The 16,011-nt window shown below is 46.8% G+C and overlaps 1 protein-coding gene across 1 annotated transcript in view; it reads right to left on the reverse strand.

Annotated features, from left to right (window-relative positions):
* Positions 1 to 5,340, reverse strand: part of LOC135570311 (broad substrate specificity ATP-binding cassette transporter ABCG2-like) — a 63,935-nt gene extending 58,595 nt beyond the window's left edge. Inside the window, exons 1-2 of the mRNA XM_065016438.1 lie at positions 4,909 to 5,340; positions 3,248 to 3,530 (exon numbers count right to left, since the gene is read on the reverse strand). Of these exons, the coding sequence (XP_064872510.1) occupies positions 3,248 to 3,432 (185 nt within the window). The 5' untranslated portion in view covers positions 3,433 to 3,530; positions 4,909 to 5,340. The remainder of the gene's footprint in view (positions 1 to 3,247; positions 3,531 to 4,908) is intronic.
* Between the last annotated feature and the right edge of the window lie 10,671 nt (positions 5,341 to 16,011).

Raw genomic sequence — 16,011 nt, forward strand, 5'->3', positions numbered from 1 at the left:
CTCACCCCCACACCCCTACCTGATGTCTCTCCCCCCCCACACCCCCCTACCTGATGTCTCCCCCCACACCCCTACCTGATGTCCCCCACACCCCTACCTGATGTCTCACCCCCCCCCCACACCCCTACCTGATGTCTCACCCCCCACACCCCTACCTGATGTCTCCCCCCCACACCCTACCTGATGTCCTCCCCCACACCCCCCTCACCCCCCACCACACACACCCCTACCTGATGTCTCACCCCCCTGATGTCCTCACCCCCCCACACCCCTACCTGATGTCCCCCCACCCCTACCTGATGTCTCCCCCCACACCCCTACCTGATGTCTCCCCCACACACCCCTACCTGATGTCTCCCCCCCACACCCCTACCTGATGTCCCACACCCCCCCCACACACCCTACCTGATGTCTCTCACCCCCACACCCCTACCTGATGTCTCCCCACACCCCCCACACCCCTACCTGATGTCTCCCCCCCCCCCCACACCTACCTGATGTCTCCCCCCACACCCCTACCTGATGTCCCCCCACCCCCACACCCCTACCTGATGTCTCTCCCCCACACCCCTACCTGATGTCTCCCCCCCACACCCCTACCTGATGTCTCCCCCCCACACCCCTACCTGATGTCTCCCCCCACACCCTACCTGATGTCTCCCCCCACACCCCTACCTGATGTCTCTCTACCCCCCCACACCCCTACCTGATGTCTACCCTCTCACCTGAGTGTCTCACCCCACACCCCTACCTGATGTCTCTCACCCCCCACACCCCCTCCCCCCACACCCCTACCTGATGTCTCCCCCCACACCCCTACCTGATGTCTCCCCCCACACACCCCTACCTGATGTCTCCCCCCACACCCCTACCTGATGTCCCCCCACACCCCTACCTGATGTCCCCACCCCCTGATGTCTCTCCCCCTACCTGATGTCTCACCACCCCACACCCCTACCTGATGTCTCTCACCCCCCCACACCCCTACCTGATGTCTCTCCCCCCACACCCCTACCTGATGTCTCTCCCCCACACCCCTACCTGATGTCTCTCCCCCCACACCCCTACCTGATGTCTCACCCCCCTGACACACCCCTACCTGATGTCTCCCCCCACACCCCTACCTGATGTCTCTCACCCCCCCACACCCCTACCTGATGTCTCCCCCACACCCCTACCTGATGTCTCTCCCCACACACCCCTACCTGATGTCTCTCCCCCCAAACCTACCTGATGTCTCTCCCCCCTCCCCCCACACCCCTACCTGATGTCTCTCACCCCCCACACCCCCCTACCTGATGTCTCTCACCCCCCACACCCCTACCTGATGTCTACCCCCCACACCCCTACCTGATGTCTCACCCCCCACACCCCACACCCCCACACCCTACCTGATGTCCCCCCCACACCCCTACCTGATGTCTCCCCCCCACACCCCTACCTGATGTCTCTCACCCCCCACACCCCTACCTGATGTCTCTCACCCCCACACCCCCACACCCCTACCTGATGTCTCTCACCCCCCACACCCACCCCTACCTGATCTCTCTCCCCCCACACCCCTACCTGATGTCCCCCCACACCCCTACCTGATGTCTCCCCCCACACCCCTACCTGATGCCCCACACCCCTACCTGATGTCTCCCCCCCCCCACACCCCTACCTGATGTCCTCCCCCCACCCCTACCTGATGTCTCTCACCCCCCTACCTGATGTCTCCCCCCCACCCCTACCTGATGTCTCCACCCCCACCCCCCACACCCCTACCTGATGTCCCCCCACACCCCTACCTGATGTCTCCCCCACACCCTACCTGATGTCTCCCCCCCACCCCTACCTGATGTCTACCCCCCACACCCCTACCTGATGTCTCCCCCCACCACCCCTACCTGATGTCCCCACACACCCCTACCTGATGTCTCCCCCTCACACCCCTACCTGATGTCTCCCTGATGTCTCCACCCCTGATGTCTCCACACCCCTACCTGATGTCTACCCCCCCACACCTACCTGATGTCCCCCCACACCCTACCTGATGTCTCCCCCCACACCCCTACCTGATGTCTCCACCCCCCACACCCCTACCTGATGTCCCCCCACACCCCTACCTGATGTCCTACCTGATGTCCCCCCACACCCCTACCTGATGTCTCTCACCCCCCCCACACCCCTACCTGATGTCTCTCACCCCCCACCCCTACCTGATGTCTCACCCCCACACCCCTACCTGATGTAACCCCCCCCACCACCTACCTGATGTCTCTCCCCCACACCCCTACCTGATGTCTCTCCCCCACACCCCTACCTGATGTCTCCCCACACCCCTACCTGATGTCTCACCCCTACCCCCCACACACCCCTACCTGATGTCCAACCCCCCACACACCCCTACCTGATGTCTAATGTCTCCCCCCCCCCCACACACCTACCTGATGTCTCTACCCCCCCCACACCCCTACCTGATGTCTCCCCCACACCCCTACCTGATGTCTCTCCCCCCACACACCTACCTGATGTCTCACCCCCCACACCTACCTGATGTCTCACCCCCCACACCCCTACCTGATGTCTCTCACCCCCACACCCCTACCTGATGTCTACCTGATGTCTCCCCCACACCCCTACCTGATGTCTCCCCCCACACCCTACCTGATGTCTCCCCCCCACACCCCTACCTGATGTCTACCCTCTCCCCCACACCTACCTGATGCTCCCCCCCCCACCCCTACCTGATGTCTCACCCCCCACCCACCCCTACCTGATGTCAACCCCCCACACACCTACCTGATGTCCTCCCCCACACCCCTACCTGATGTCACCCCCCACACCCCAACCTGATGTCTCTCCCCCACACCCCAACCTGATGTCTCCCCACCCCCACACCCCTACCTGATGTCTCTCACCCCCCACACACCTACCTGATGTCTCTCCCCCCACACCCCAACCTGATGTCTCTCACCCCCCCCCACACCCCAACCTGATGTCTCCCAACCTGATGTCTCTCCACCCCACATCCCTACCTGATGTCTCTCCCCCACACCCCTACCTGATGTCTCTCACCCCCACACCCCAACCTGATGTCTCTTCCCCACACCCCTACCTGATGTCTCTCACCCCCCCACCCATACCTGATGTTTCTCAGGTCCTGTCTTGTGGCAGAGTCCATTGCTCTCCATGACAGAGTAGTGTAGTCTGGAGAAGGAGACCACTAACCACTGATCTAGGACCTGACGACACCCCCCCCTACCTGACGTCTTTGAGGATGTGTTTCTCAGGTCCTGTCTTGTGGCAGAGTCCATTGCTCTCCATGACAGAGTACTGTAGTCTGGAGAAGGAGACGGTTGGACCAGGCATCTGGAACATCACCTCTGGATCATCAGCTGCTGGGGCTTCTGCTGGGCTGCCTGGCTCACCATTCTGGGGCTTAGACATCCTCCTCACCGAGAGAGAGAGAGAGAGAGAAGGAGAGACAGAGACAGACCGAGACAGACAGAGATAGACTAGTAGAGAGAGAGACAGACGGAGACAGACTAGTAGAGAGAGAGACAGACAGAGACAGAGAGAGAGAGAGAGGAGAGAGACAGAGAGAGAGAGAGAGAGAGAGAGAGACAGAGACAGACTAGTAGAGAGAGAGACAGACAGAGACAGAGAAAGAAGGGAACAGAGAAGAAATGATGTTAGATAGATAAAGAGACAGACATAGAGAGAGGAGTTGTCTGCTGCAGTAGCTATCTAACCTATGTTCTAACTTCAAGGCAAAGTATCCCAGATTGCCCTGCCCAAGCCTCTTTACACCCCCTGTCAACCAATCACACAGGGGCATGGGTGTGGCCACACCCAACCAGAGGGCAGGATGTTGAACTTTGAACCTTGGCCTTGACAGCAGCAGGGGCATTGACAACAGGAGAGCACGTGCAACAAACACCTGTCTTCACCAATGATGTATATATAAACCCTAGGTGACGCTATGTATTTGCAACTGAGTGGCTTGAAGCGACCAGTCGGCCATATTGGAACTCCCCGGTAGGAGCAGTCCTCCATAGGAATGAATGGTAGCTTCCAGTGAAGGAGGAATACCAAGATGGAGGCACGGTGGCTTCAACACAGCGCCCCCTGTCAGTCATCTAGTGTTTATCTACATCATTGGTCTTCACCTGTGTACATCTTCATAATCAGACTATAGAGTACAACAGTATGGGTCATAATACCCGTAAAAGCTAGCGGGTAAAACCAGGAAATGGTTCCAATTGTTTTCTACACTAACCTTCACCTGAGATGTTTTTAAATACTTCATACCAGGTCTGTGTTTCATGTAGTCTTGCCCTGGCGTGACGTTTTGATAACCATGGAAATCTCTCTCGGACAAGTGAACTTTTATCAATATATTCACCTGTAATTACCTCCCGAAAATGAAACGCTAATGTGGCTATCATTCAGAACTACACATCCTGTCACAAGCTTTTTCCCCTCAAGACACATTTCTCCATGCAAACTCTCATCAACAAGTATCAAGTAACTTAGCAAGTACATATTATAGCCCCTTTTTTTTCTCTCGCGTAAGTAATTGATATTGTGTATTTCTCATGTGTATTTTTGTTTATTATTTTACAAATGACCTAGCTAATTTAACTACCTTACTATTTTCACATTACTATAATTTTTGTAAATTTACTCTCAGACTTTTGTATTGAAATAGCTAACGGTAGGTCTCTCCGTCGATCAGAAGTATGTTGCTGTGCTATATACCGGATTGTAACCACTTACTCCAATAAGTACACATGTGCATTTTATACATAAAATAAAAAATAATAAAAGTAATTTGTGTAACTTTTTTAATGTGGTGACATGCTAGCTACCATTAGCCCACCGGGGAAGGGATATTTATCTAGCTGGTTAATGCTGACTCACCGTTCGTATTGTAGTGAAGCAGGTCTCGAACCCTCGACCTTCTAGCCCTTATTAATTAAACCCCAGGGGTCGTTACACTCATCCCTCCTTTTCAAAGAGCGCGTCTTCGCGCTAGCTTGCGACTCTACGTCTTTACAGGAATGCGCGCGCTCACCGTCCAAGCACGCGCACTGTCGTGGCTGCAAGGGTCCGATCCAACTTCTGACACCAGTGTAATGAAACAGGCAGGGAAACAGGACTCGAACCCTCGACCTTTCTAGCCCGAAAGTCCAGCGCGCGCTATAAGCAGCACAGTCGATATCCGCTCTTATAACCCCCCTCCCCCCAGGGTCGTTACATTAGAGTAGATAGAGGGACGTTGTTCCAGCTGTAGAGCTGCAGTGACACCACTGTTCTGTGTGGAGTCAGACACGCCAGCTTTACGTTAGTCCGGGAACCATGGCAATGACAGTTGGTTAGCTAGCGTGTCGCTGCTTAGAAAAGGTCTGACTGCACGAACGGTAAGCTAATGTTAACTAACTAGCTTAGCTAAATATTGCCTGGTGGGTTAGCTAGTTATAGGTACCATGGTTGGCTAGCTAGTTATAGGTACCATGGTTGGCTAGCTAGTTATAGGTACCATGGTTGGCTAGTAAGTTAGGTACCATGGTTGGCTAGTAAGTTAGGTACCTTGGTTGGCTAGTAAATTAGGTACCTTGGTTGGCTAGTGAGTTAGGTACCTTGGTTGGCTAGTGAGTTAGGTACCTTGGTTGGCTAGTAAGTTAGGTACCTTGGTTGGCTAGTGAGTTAGGTACCTTGGTTGGCTAGTTGGCTACATTAGCTAAGGTTGACTAGTTAGTTAGGTACCATGGTTGGCTAGTAAGTTAGGTACCTTGGTTGGCTAGTTGGCTACATTAGCTAAGGTTGACTAGTTAGTTAGGTACCATGGTTGGCTAGTAAGTTAGGTACCTTGGTTGGCTAGTTAGTTTTGTACCTTGGTTGGCTAGTAAGTTTAGGTACCTTGGTTGGCTAGTTAGTTAGGTACCTTGGTTGGCTAGTTAGTTATGTACCTTGGTTGGCTAGTAAGTTAGGTACCTTGGTTGGCTAGTTAGTTAGGTACCTTGGTTGGCTAGTTAGTTAGGTACCTTGGTTGGCTAGTTAGTTAGGTACCTTGGTTGGCTAGTTAGTTAGGTACCTTGGTTGGCTAGTTGGCTACATTAGCTAAGGTTGGCTAGATAGTTAGGTACCATGGTTGGCTAGTAAGTTAGGTACCTTGGTTGGCTAGTTAGTTTGGTACCTTGGTTGGCTAGTTGGCTACATTAGCTAAGGTTGGCTAGTTAGTTAGGTACCATGGTTGGCTAGTAAGTTAGGTACCTTGGTTGGCTAGTTAGTTAGGTACCTTGGTTGGCTAGTTAGTTAGGTACCATGGTTGACTAGTTAGTTATGTACCTTGGTTGGCTAGTAAGTTAGGTACCTTGGTTGGCTAGCTAGTTATAGGTACCATGGTTGGCTAGCTAGTTATAGGTACCATGGTTGGCTAGTAAGTTAGGTACCATGGTTGGCTAGTAAGTTAGGTACCTTGGTTGGCTAGTAAATTAGGTACCTTGGTTGGCTAGTGAGTTAGGTACCTTGGTTGGCTAGTGAGTTAGGTACCTTGGTTGGCTAGTAAGTTAGGTACCTTGGTTGGCTAGTGAGTTAGGTACCTTGGTTGGCTAGTAAGTTAGGTACCTTGGTTGGCTAGTAAGTTAGGTACCTTGGTTGGCTAGTTAGTTAGGTACCTTGGTTGGCTAGTTAGTTATGTACCTTGGTTGGCTAGTAAGTTAGGTACCTTGGTTGGCTAGTTAGTTAGGTACCTTGGTTGGCTAGTTAGTTAGGTACCTTGGTTGGCTAGTTGGCTACATTAGCTAAGGTTGGCTAGATAGTTAGGTACCATGGTTGGCTAGTAAGTTAGGTACCTTGGTTGGCTAGTTAGTTTGGTACCTTGGTTGGCTAGTTAGTTAGGTACCTTGGTTGGCTAGTTAGTTATGTACCTTGGTTGGCTAGTAAGTTAGGTACCTTGGTTGGCTAGTAAGTTAGGTACCTTGGTTGGCTAGTGAGTTAGGTACCTTGGTTGGCTAGTTGGCTACATTAGCTAAGGTTGACTAGTTAGGTACCATGGTTGGCTAGTAAGTTAGGTACCTTGGTTGGCTAGTTGGCTACATTAGCTAAGGTTGACTAGTTAGTTAGGTACCATGGTTGGCTAGTAAGTTAGGTACCTTGGTTGGCTAGTTAGTTATGTACCTTGGTTGGCTAGTTAGTTATGTACCTTGGTTGGCTAGTAAGTTAGGTACCTTGGTTGGCTAGTTAGTTAGGTACCTTGGTTGGCTAGTTAGTTAGGTACCTTGGTTGGCTAGTTGGCTACATTAGCTAAGGTTGGCTAGTTAGTTAGGTACCGTGGTGTGCTAGTAAGTTAGGTACCTTGGTTGGCTAGTTAGTTAGGTACCATGGTTGGCTAGTTAGTTATGTACCTTGGTTGGCTAGTAAGTTAGGTACCTTGGTTGGCTAGTTAGTTAGGTACCTTGGTTGGCTAGTTAGTTATGTACCTTGGTTGGCTAGTAAGTTAGGTACCTTGGTTGGCTAGTTAGTTAGGTACATTGGTTGGCTAGTTAGTTAGGTACCTTGGTTGGCTAGTTGGCTACATTAGCTAAGGTTGGCTAGATAGTTAGGTACCATGGTTGGCTAGATAGTTAGGTACCATGGTTGGCTAGTAAGTTAGGTACCTTGGTTGGCTAGTTAGTTTGGTACCTTGGTTGGCTAGTTGGCTACATTAGCTAAGGTTGGCTAGTTAGTTAGGTACCATGGTTGGCTAGTAAGTTAGGTACCTTGGTTGGCTAGTTAGTTAGGTACCTTGATTGGCTAGTTAGTTAGGTACCATGGTCGGCTAGTTAGTTATGTACCTTGGTTGGCTAGTAAGTTAGGTACCTTGGTTGGCTAGTAAGTTAGGTACCTTGGTTGGCTAGTGAGTTAGGTACCTTGGTTGGCTAGTTGGCTACATTAGCTAAGGTTGACTAGTTAGTTAGGTACCATGGTTGGCTAGTTAGTTAGGTACCATGGTTGGCTAGTTAGTTAGGTACCATGGTTGGCTAGTTAGTTAGGTACCATGGTTGGCTAGTTAGTTAGGTACCATGGTTGGCTAGTTTGTTAGGTACCTTGGTTGGCTAGTTGGCTACATTAGCTAAGGTTGACTAGTTAGTTAGGTACCATGGTTGGCTAGTAAGTTAGGTACCTTGGTTGGCTAGTTGGCTACATTAGCTAAGGTTGACTAGTTAGTTAGGTACCATGGTTGGCTAGTTAGTTATGTACCTTGGTTGGCTAGTTAGTTATGTACCTTGGTTGGCTAGTTAGTTATGTACCTTGGTTGGCTAGTAAGTTAGGTACCTTGGTTGGCTAGTTAGTTAGGTACCTTGGTTGGCTAGTTAGTTAGGTACCTTGGTTGGCTAGTTGGCTACATTAGCTAAGGTTGGCTAGTTAGTTAGGTACCGTGGTGTGCTAGTAAGTTAGGTACCTTGGTTGGCTAGTTAGTTAGGTACCTTGGTTGGCTAGTTAGTTAGGTACCATGGTTGGCTAGTTGGCTACATTAGCTAAGGTTGGCTAGTTAGTTAGGTACCGTGGTGTGCTAGTAAGTTAGGTACCTTGGTTGGCTAGTTAGTTAGGTACCTTGGTTGGCTAGTTGGCTACATTAGCTAAGGTTGGCTAGATAGTTAGGTACCATGATTGGCTAGTAAGTTAGGTACCTTGGTTGGCTAGTTAGTTTGGTACCTTGGTTGGCTAGTTGGCTACATTAGCTAAGGTTGGCTAGTTAGTTAGGTACCATGGTTGGCTAGTTAGTTAGGTACCTTGGTTGGCTAGTTAGTTAGGTACCTTGGTTGGCTAGTTAGTTAGGTACCATGGTTGGCTAGTTAGTTAGGTACCATGGTTGGCTAGTTAGTTAGGTACCTTGGTTGGCTAGTTAGTTATGTACCTTGGTTGGCTAGTAAGTTAGGTACCTTGGTTGGCTAGTTAGTTAGGTACCTTGGTTGGCTAGTTGGCTACATTAGCTAAGGTTGGCTAGTTAGTTAGGTACCATGTGTAACAGAATAACTTTACGTCCGTCCCTCGCCCATACCCGGGCGCGAACCAGGGACCCTCGAAGCATCGTTACCCATCGCTCCACAAACCCCGCTGCCCTTGCAGAGCAAGGGGAACTACTACTTCAAGGTCTCAGAGCAAGTGACGTAACCGATTGAAACGCTATTTAGCGCGCACCGCTAACTAAGCTAGCCGTTTCACATCCGTTACACATGGTTGGCTAGTTAGTTAGGTACCTTGGTTGACTAGTTAGTTAGGTACCTTGGTTGGCTAGTTAGTTAGGTACCATGGTTGGCTAGTAAGTTAGGTACCTTGGTTGGCTAGTAAGTTAGGTACCTTGGTTGGCTAGTTAGTTATTTACCTTGGTTGGCTAGTAAGTTAGGTACCTTGGTTGGCTAGTTGGCTACATTAGCTAAGGTTGGCTAGTTAGTTAGGTACCATGGTTGGCTAGTTAGTTAGGTACCATGGTTGGCTAGTTAGTTAGGTACCTTGGTTGACTAGTTAGTTAGGTACCTTGGTTGGCTAGTTAGTTAGGTACCATGGTTGGCTAGTAAGTTAGGTACCTTGGTTGGCTAGTTAGTTAGGTACCATGGTTGGCTAGTTAGTTAGGTACCATGGTTGGCTAGTAAGTTAGGTACCTTGTAAATTATTTAAAAATAAAAAAAAAAAAAAATCTTTATTTAAATTATTAAATAAATTATTCTGGGAGTCTAGTGTGGGTAATGTAAATTATTCTGGGAGTCTAGTGTGTGTAATATATAATTATTCTGGGAGTCTAGTGTGTGTAATATAAATTATTCTGGGAGTCTAGTGTGTGTAATATATAATTATTCTGGGAGTCTAGTGTGTGTAATATAAATGATTCTGGGAGTCTAGTGTGGGTAATATAAATTATTCTGGGAGTCTAGTGTGGGTAATATAAATTATTCTGGGAGTCTAGTGTGTTTAATATATAATTATTCTGGGAGTCTAGTGTGTCTAATATAAATTATTCTGGGAGTCTAGTGGGTGTAATATAAATTATTCTGGGAGTCTAGTGGGTAATATAAATTATTCTGGGAGTCTAGTGGGTAATATAAATTATTCTGGGAGTCTAGTGTGGGTAATATAAATTATTCTGGGAGTCTAGTGTGGGTAATATAAATTATTCTGGGAGTCTAGTGTGGGTAATATAAATGATTCTGGGAATCTAGTGTGTGTAATATGAATTATTCTGGGAGTCTAGTGGGTAATATAAATTATTCTGGGAGTCTAGTGTGGGTAATATAAATTATTCTGGGAGTCTAGTGTGGGTAATATAAATTATTCTGGGAGTCTAGTGTGGGTAATATAAATGATTCTGGGAATCTAGTGTGTGTAATATGAATTATTCTGGGAGTCTAGTGGGTAATATAAATTATTCTGGGAGTCTAGTGTGTTTAATATACATTATTCTGGGAGTCTAGTGTGTGTAATATATCATTATTCTGGGAGTCTAGTGTGTTTAATATACATGATTCTGGGAGTCTAGTGTGTGTAATATAAATGATTCTGGGAGTCTAGTGTGTGTGTAATATACATGATTCTGGGAGTCTAGTGTATGAACTATGTGGAATATTTTTGGACCTTCTTTCCTCCCTGAAAGCAGGTCCTGACAGGAGGACGAGGCCCGTGACGAGAACGATGATCCAGTGACAGTGTTTAAAAACCATTTACAAGAAATTTACATTTCACTGTTGTAAAAACTATTTACAAGATATTTACAGTTCACTGTTGTAAAACCTATTTACAAGATATTTACAGTTCACTGTTGTAAAAACTATTTACAAGATGTTTACAGTTCACTGTTGTAAAACCTATTTACAAGATATTTACAGTTCACTGTTGTAAAAACTATTTACAAGATGTTTACTGTTGTAAAACCTATTTACAATAAATTTACATTTCACTGTTGTAAAACCTATTTACAAGATATTTACAGATGCTCACTGTTGTAAAAACTATTTACAAGATATTTACAGTTCACTGTTGTAAAACCTATTTACAAGATATTTACAGATGCTCACTGTTGTAAAAACTATTTACAAGATATTTACAGTTCACTGTTGTAAAACCTATTTACAAGATGTTTACTGTTGTAAAACCTATTTACAAGATGTTTACTGTTGTAAAACCTATTTACAAGATGTTTACTGTTGTAAAACCTATTTACAATATATTTACAGATGTTCACTGTTGTAAAACCTATTTACAAGATATTTACAGTTTACTGTTGTAAAACCTATTTACAAGATATTTACAGATGCTCACTGTTGTAAAACCTATTTACAAGATATTTACAGATGTTCACTGTTGTAAAACCTATTTACAAGATATTTACAGATGTTCACTATTGTAAGACCTATTTATAAGATATTTACAGATGCTCACTGTTGTAAGACCTATTTATAAGATATTTACAGATGCTCACTGTTGTAAAACCTATTTACAAGATATTTACAGATGCTCACTGTTGTAAAACCTATTTAAAAGATATTTACAGTTCACTGTTGCAGTGCTGTCTTTGGGAGCATGTGGTCCTTGAAACACTTCTCTAGTCCAGCAATATGAGTGTGCCAGAGGTCGTCGCGCTGGACGGGAGGCTGTGGTGGTCCACGATAACGAAGAAGCAGGTGTCCCTTCCAGTGATGTGGAACTGACCTTGGACTTGGACCTGGTGCCAGGAAGGATGGTCTTCACAGAGGCAGTAAGACCCTCCCTCCGCTTGGATATAGAAATCCTTCGACCTCACTTCCTCTTCAATGGTCAGGTCCCTTTTAGGCACCATAGGAACACTTGACCTCCACCACCAGACCATCCGGTGAGGCACCCAGGATCCCAGACCGTCCGGTGAGGCACCCAGGATCCCAGACCGTCCGGTGAGGCACCCAGGATCCCAGACCGTCCGGTGAGGCACCCAGGATCCCAGACCGTCCGGTGAGGCACCCAGGATCCCAGACCGTCCGGTGAGGCACCCAGGATCCCAGACCATCCGGTGAGGCACCCAGGATCCCAGACCATCTGGTGAGGCACCCAGGATCCCAGACCGTCTGGTGAGGGGCACCCAGGATCCCAGACCGTCTGGTGAGGGGCACCCAGGATCCCAGACCGTCTGGTGAGGGGCACCCAGGATCCCAGACCGTCTGGTGAGGGGCACCCAGGATCCCAGACCGTCTGGTGAGGGGCACCCAGGATCCCAGACCGTCTGGTGAGGGGCACCCAGGATCCCAGACCGTCTGGTGAGGGGCACCCAGGATCCCAGAACGTCCGGTGAGGCACCCAGACCGTCTGGTGAGGGGCACCCAGGATCCCAGACCGTCTGGTGAGGCACCCAGACCGTCTGGTGAGGGGCACCCAGGATCCCAGACCGTCTGGTGAGGGGCACCCAGGATCCCAGACCGTCCGGTGAGGGGCACCCAGGATCCCAGACCCTGTGACCACAAAGCCCTGACTCTTGCACATCCATCCCTGTAGCCATTTTGAATTCCTTGATGCCCCTCCCTCTTTGTCATCTGTCCCCCACTTTATAGACAGTTTTTTTTCGCATAAACTTTTAATTAATAACTTTGGATTTTACCACTTGACATATCAAGCATAATAGTGGGAAGGAGCCTACAGATCCAGACTGTGTGAGGGCATGTACCACTCAGAATAAATAAATACTGTGCCTTTTGAAGATTTTGTCTCTTGTCATGAAAACTATACTGAACAGAAAATATGTAAAGTGTTGGTCCAATGTTTCATGAGCTGAAAAAAAATATTATATTCCAGAAATGTTCCATATTTCTCTAAAGAAAATTGTGCACAAATTTGTTTCCATCACCTGTTAGTGAGTATTTCTCATTTGTCAAGATAATCCATCCATCTGACAGGTGTGGTATATCAATAAACTGATTAAACAGCATGATCATTACACAGGTGCACCTTCCGCTGGGGACTAACAGCACGATCATTACACAGGTGCACCTTCCGCTGGGGACAATAACAGCATGATCATTACACCGGTGCACCTTCCGCTGGGAACAATAACAGCATGATCATTACACAGGTGCACCTTCCGCTGGGGACAATAACAGCACGATCATTACACAGGTGCACCTTCCGCTGGGGACAATAACAGCATGATCATTACACAGGTGCACCTTCCACTGGGGACAATAACAGCATGATCATTACACAGGTGCACCTTCCGCTGGGGATAATAACATGATCATTACACAGGTGCACCTTCCGCTGGGGACAATAACAGCATGATCATTACACAGGTGCACCTTCCGCTGGGGACAATAACAGCACGATCATTACACAGGTGTAATCTTCTCCACATGGCCAGTCTGATAGTGGTCTTCTCCACATGGCCAGACTGATAGTGGTCTTCTCTCCTTTTCAAGGCTCTTATGCTTATCCTTGATCAAATCGATGAGGTCTGAAGTAGACACACAAGTCAACATACTGTACAAACAGCTATCTAGGCTAAGGAATACAACGTTATGTTTTCATCTACTGCTCTGCTAACTAGCTAAAGTCTATAACACTTAGACTATGGGATGGATGCATTCATTTACCCTTTCATACAGTTGTTATGCTAACTAGCTAGCTAAAGTCTAAAACGCTTAGACTATGGGATGGATGCATTAATTTACCCTTTCATACAGTTGTTATGCTAACTAGCTAAAGTCTATAACGCTTAGACTATGGGATGGATGCATTAATTTACCCTTTCATACAGTTCAAATGCTAACTAGCTAGCTAAAGTCTATAACACTTAGACTATGGGATGGATGCATTAATTTACCCTTTCATACAGTTGTTATGCTAACTAACTAACTAAAGTCTATAACGCTTAGACTATGGGATGGATGCATTAATTTACCCTTTCATACAGTTAAAATGCTAACTAGCTAGCTAAAGTCTAAAACACTTAGACTATGGGATGGATGCATTAATTTACCCTTTCATACAGTTAAAATGCTAACTAGCTAGCTAAAGTCTATAACGCTAAGACTATGGGATGGATGCATTAATTTACCCTTTCATACAGTTGTTATGCTAACTAGCTAGCTAAAGTCTATAACACTTAGACTATGGGATGGATGCATTAATTTACCCTTTCATACAGTTATGCTAACTAGCTAAAGTGTGGTCAGTGTCTGAGATTGAACAGTAGTAGATGTTTGACCTCTGTCATTGGCAACAAAGGGTATATAACCAAGTATTGAGTTCAACTTTTGTTATTGACCAAATACTTATTTTCCACCATAATTTGCAAATAAATTCATTAAAAATCCTACAATGTGATTTTCTGGATTTTTTTTTCTATTTTCTCATTTTGTTTGCCATAGTTGAAGTGTACCTATGATGAAAATTACAGGCCTCTCTCATATTTTTAAGTGGGAGAACTTGCACAATTGGTGGCTGACTAAATACTTTTTTGCCCCACTGTATGTGTAACAGTATAACTTTAGACCGTCCCCTCGCCCATACCCGGGCGCGAACCAGGGACCCTCTGCACACATTAACATCAGTCACTCACGAAGCATCGTTACCCATCGCTCCACAAAAGCTGCGGCCCTTGCAGAGCAAGGGGAACCACTACTTCAAGGTGTCAGAGCAAGTGACGTCACATCCGTTTCACATCCGTTACATATATATACATATTTATATACATGCTAAGACCGTGCAAAGCTGTCATCAAGGCAAAAGATGGCGACTTTGAAGAATCTAAATTATAAATGTATTTAGATTTGTTTCAACACTTTTTTTGGTTACTAAATATTTAAAAAATGTAAAAATAAAGACAAACCTTTGAATGAGTAGGTCCAAACTTTTGACTGGTACTTTATATATATATATATATATACGAGTTCCTGATGACTATTTCCAATATGGCGGCGTGGCAGGTAGCCTAGTGGTTAGAGTGTAGAGGAGGCAGGTAGCCTAGTGGTTAGAGTGTAGAGGAGGCAGGTAGACTAGTGGTTAGAGTGTAGAGGAGGCAGGTAGCCTAGTGGTTAGAGTGTAGAGGAGGCAGGTAGCCTAGTGGTTAGAGTGTAGAGGAGGCAGGGTAGCCTAGTGGTTAGAGTGTAGGGACGGCAGGTAGCCTAGTGGTTAGAGTGTAGAGGAGGCAGGTAGCCTAGTGGTTAGAGTGTAGAGGAGGCAGGTAGCCTAGTGGTTAGAGTGTAGAGGAGGCAGGTAGCCTAGTGGTTAGAGTGTTGGGCCAGTAACCGAAATGTTGATAGATTGAATCCCCGAGCTGACAAGGTAAAAATCTGTCATTCTGCCCCTGAACAGGGCAGTTCCTAGGCTGTCATTGTAAATAAGAATTTGTTCTTAACTGACTTGCCTAGTTACATTTTTAAAATCTATAAAAAAAATATGGCCATTTTAACCAGATTTGACATTTGAAACCCCTTTTAAAAATGCCTTAAAAATCTAAATGTAAGCTGTTATCCGGCCTAACTTTATGGATCTAGCATTACTGTTTGATCTAGCATGGATGACAAGCTGTAACAAGAAAACAAAAAAAGAAATCACTTTGTCCAGGTTGGCTGGTCTACTAAAGGGGGTCATTTAAATAAATGACATTTTTTAATTATTGGGCTACTTTCTGACTGTAGGCCAGAATTTGAGGCTAAATAATATAGTTTGTAAACTTCCATCCGCGCGGATAGTTATTCGAGATCTTTGGGACGTCCATACACTAAACCCTAACAACCCTGAGCATAACCTTAACCGTGTTAAACGTCAACTTGCATGGGGTAAGGCCATCCACAAGGAACCTGATAACACGGCTCCCTCTGGACAGACACCGTTTGACAGTCAAAGGAGGAGGGGGGCGGGATCAACATTGTTGTTCTATGACGTATCTCTTCCCTTTGACATCCAATGAAGACTTGAGAATAATTCGCAGAACCACGCCCTAAGCAACCACTGCAGGCCAATCGTTTTTAAGCTTGGTGAGAAAAAAGGCGGGGTTTCAGTTAACAAGCACGTTGACATGTG

This window comes from Oncorhynchus nerka, unplaced genomic scaffold, assembly GCF_034236695.1.
Source record: "Oncorhynchus nerka isolate Pitt River unplaced genomic scaffold, Oner_Uvic_2.0 unplaced_scaffold_988, whole genome shotgun sequence".
In the NCBI taxonomy this organism is placed as follows: Eukaryota; Metazoa; Chordata; class Actinopteri; order Salmoniformes; family Salmonidae; genus Oncorhynchus; species Oncorhynchus nerka.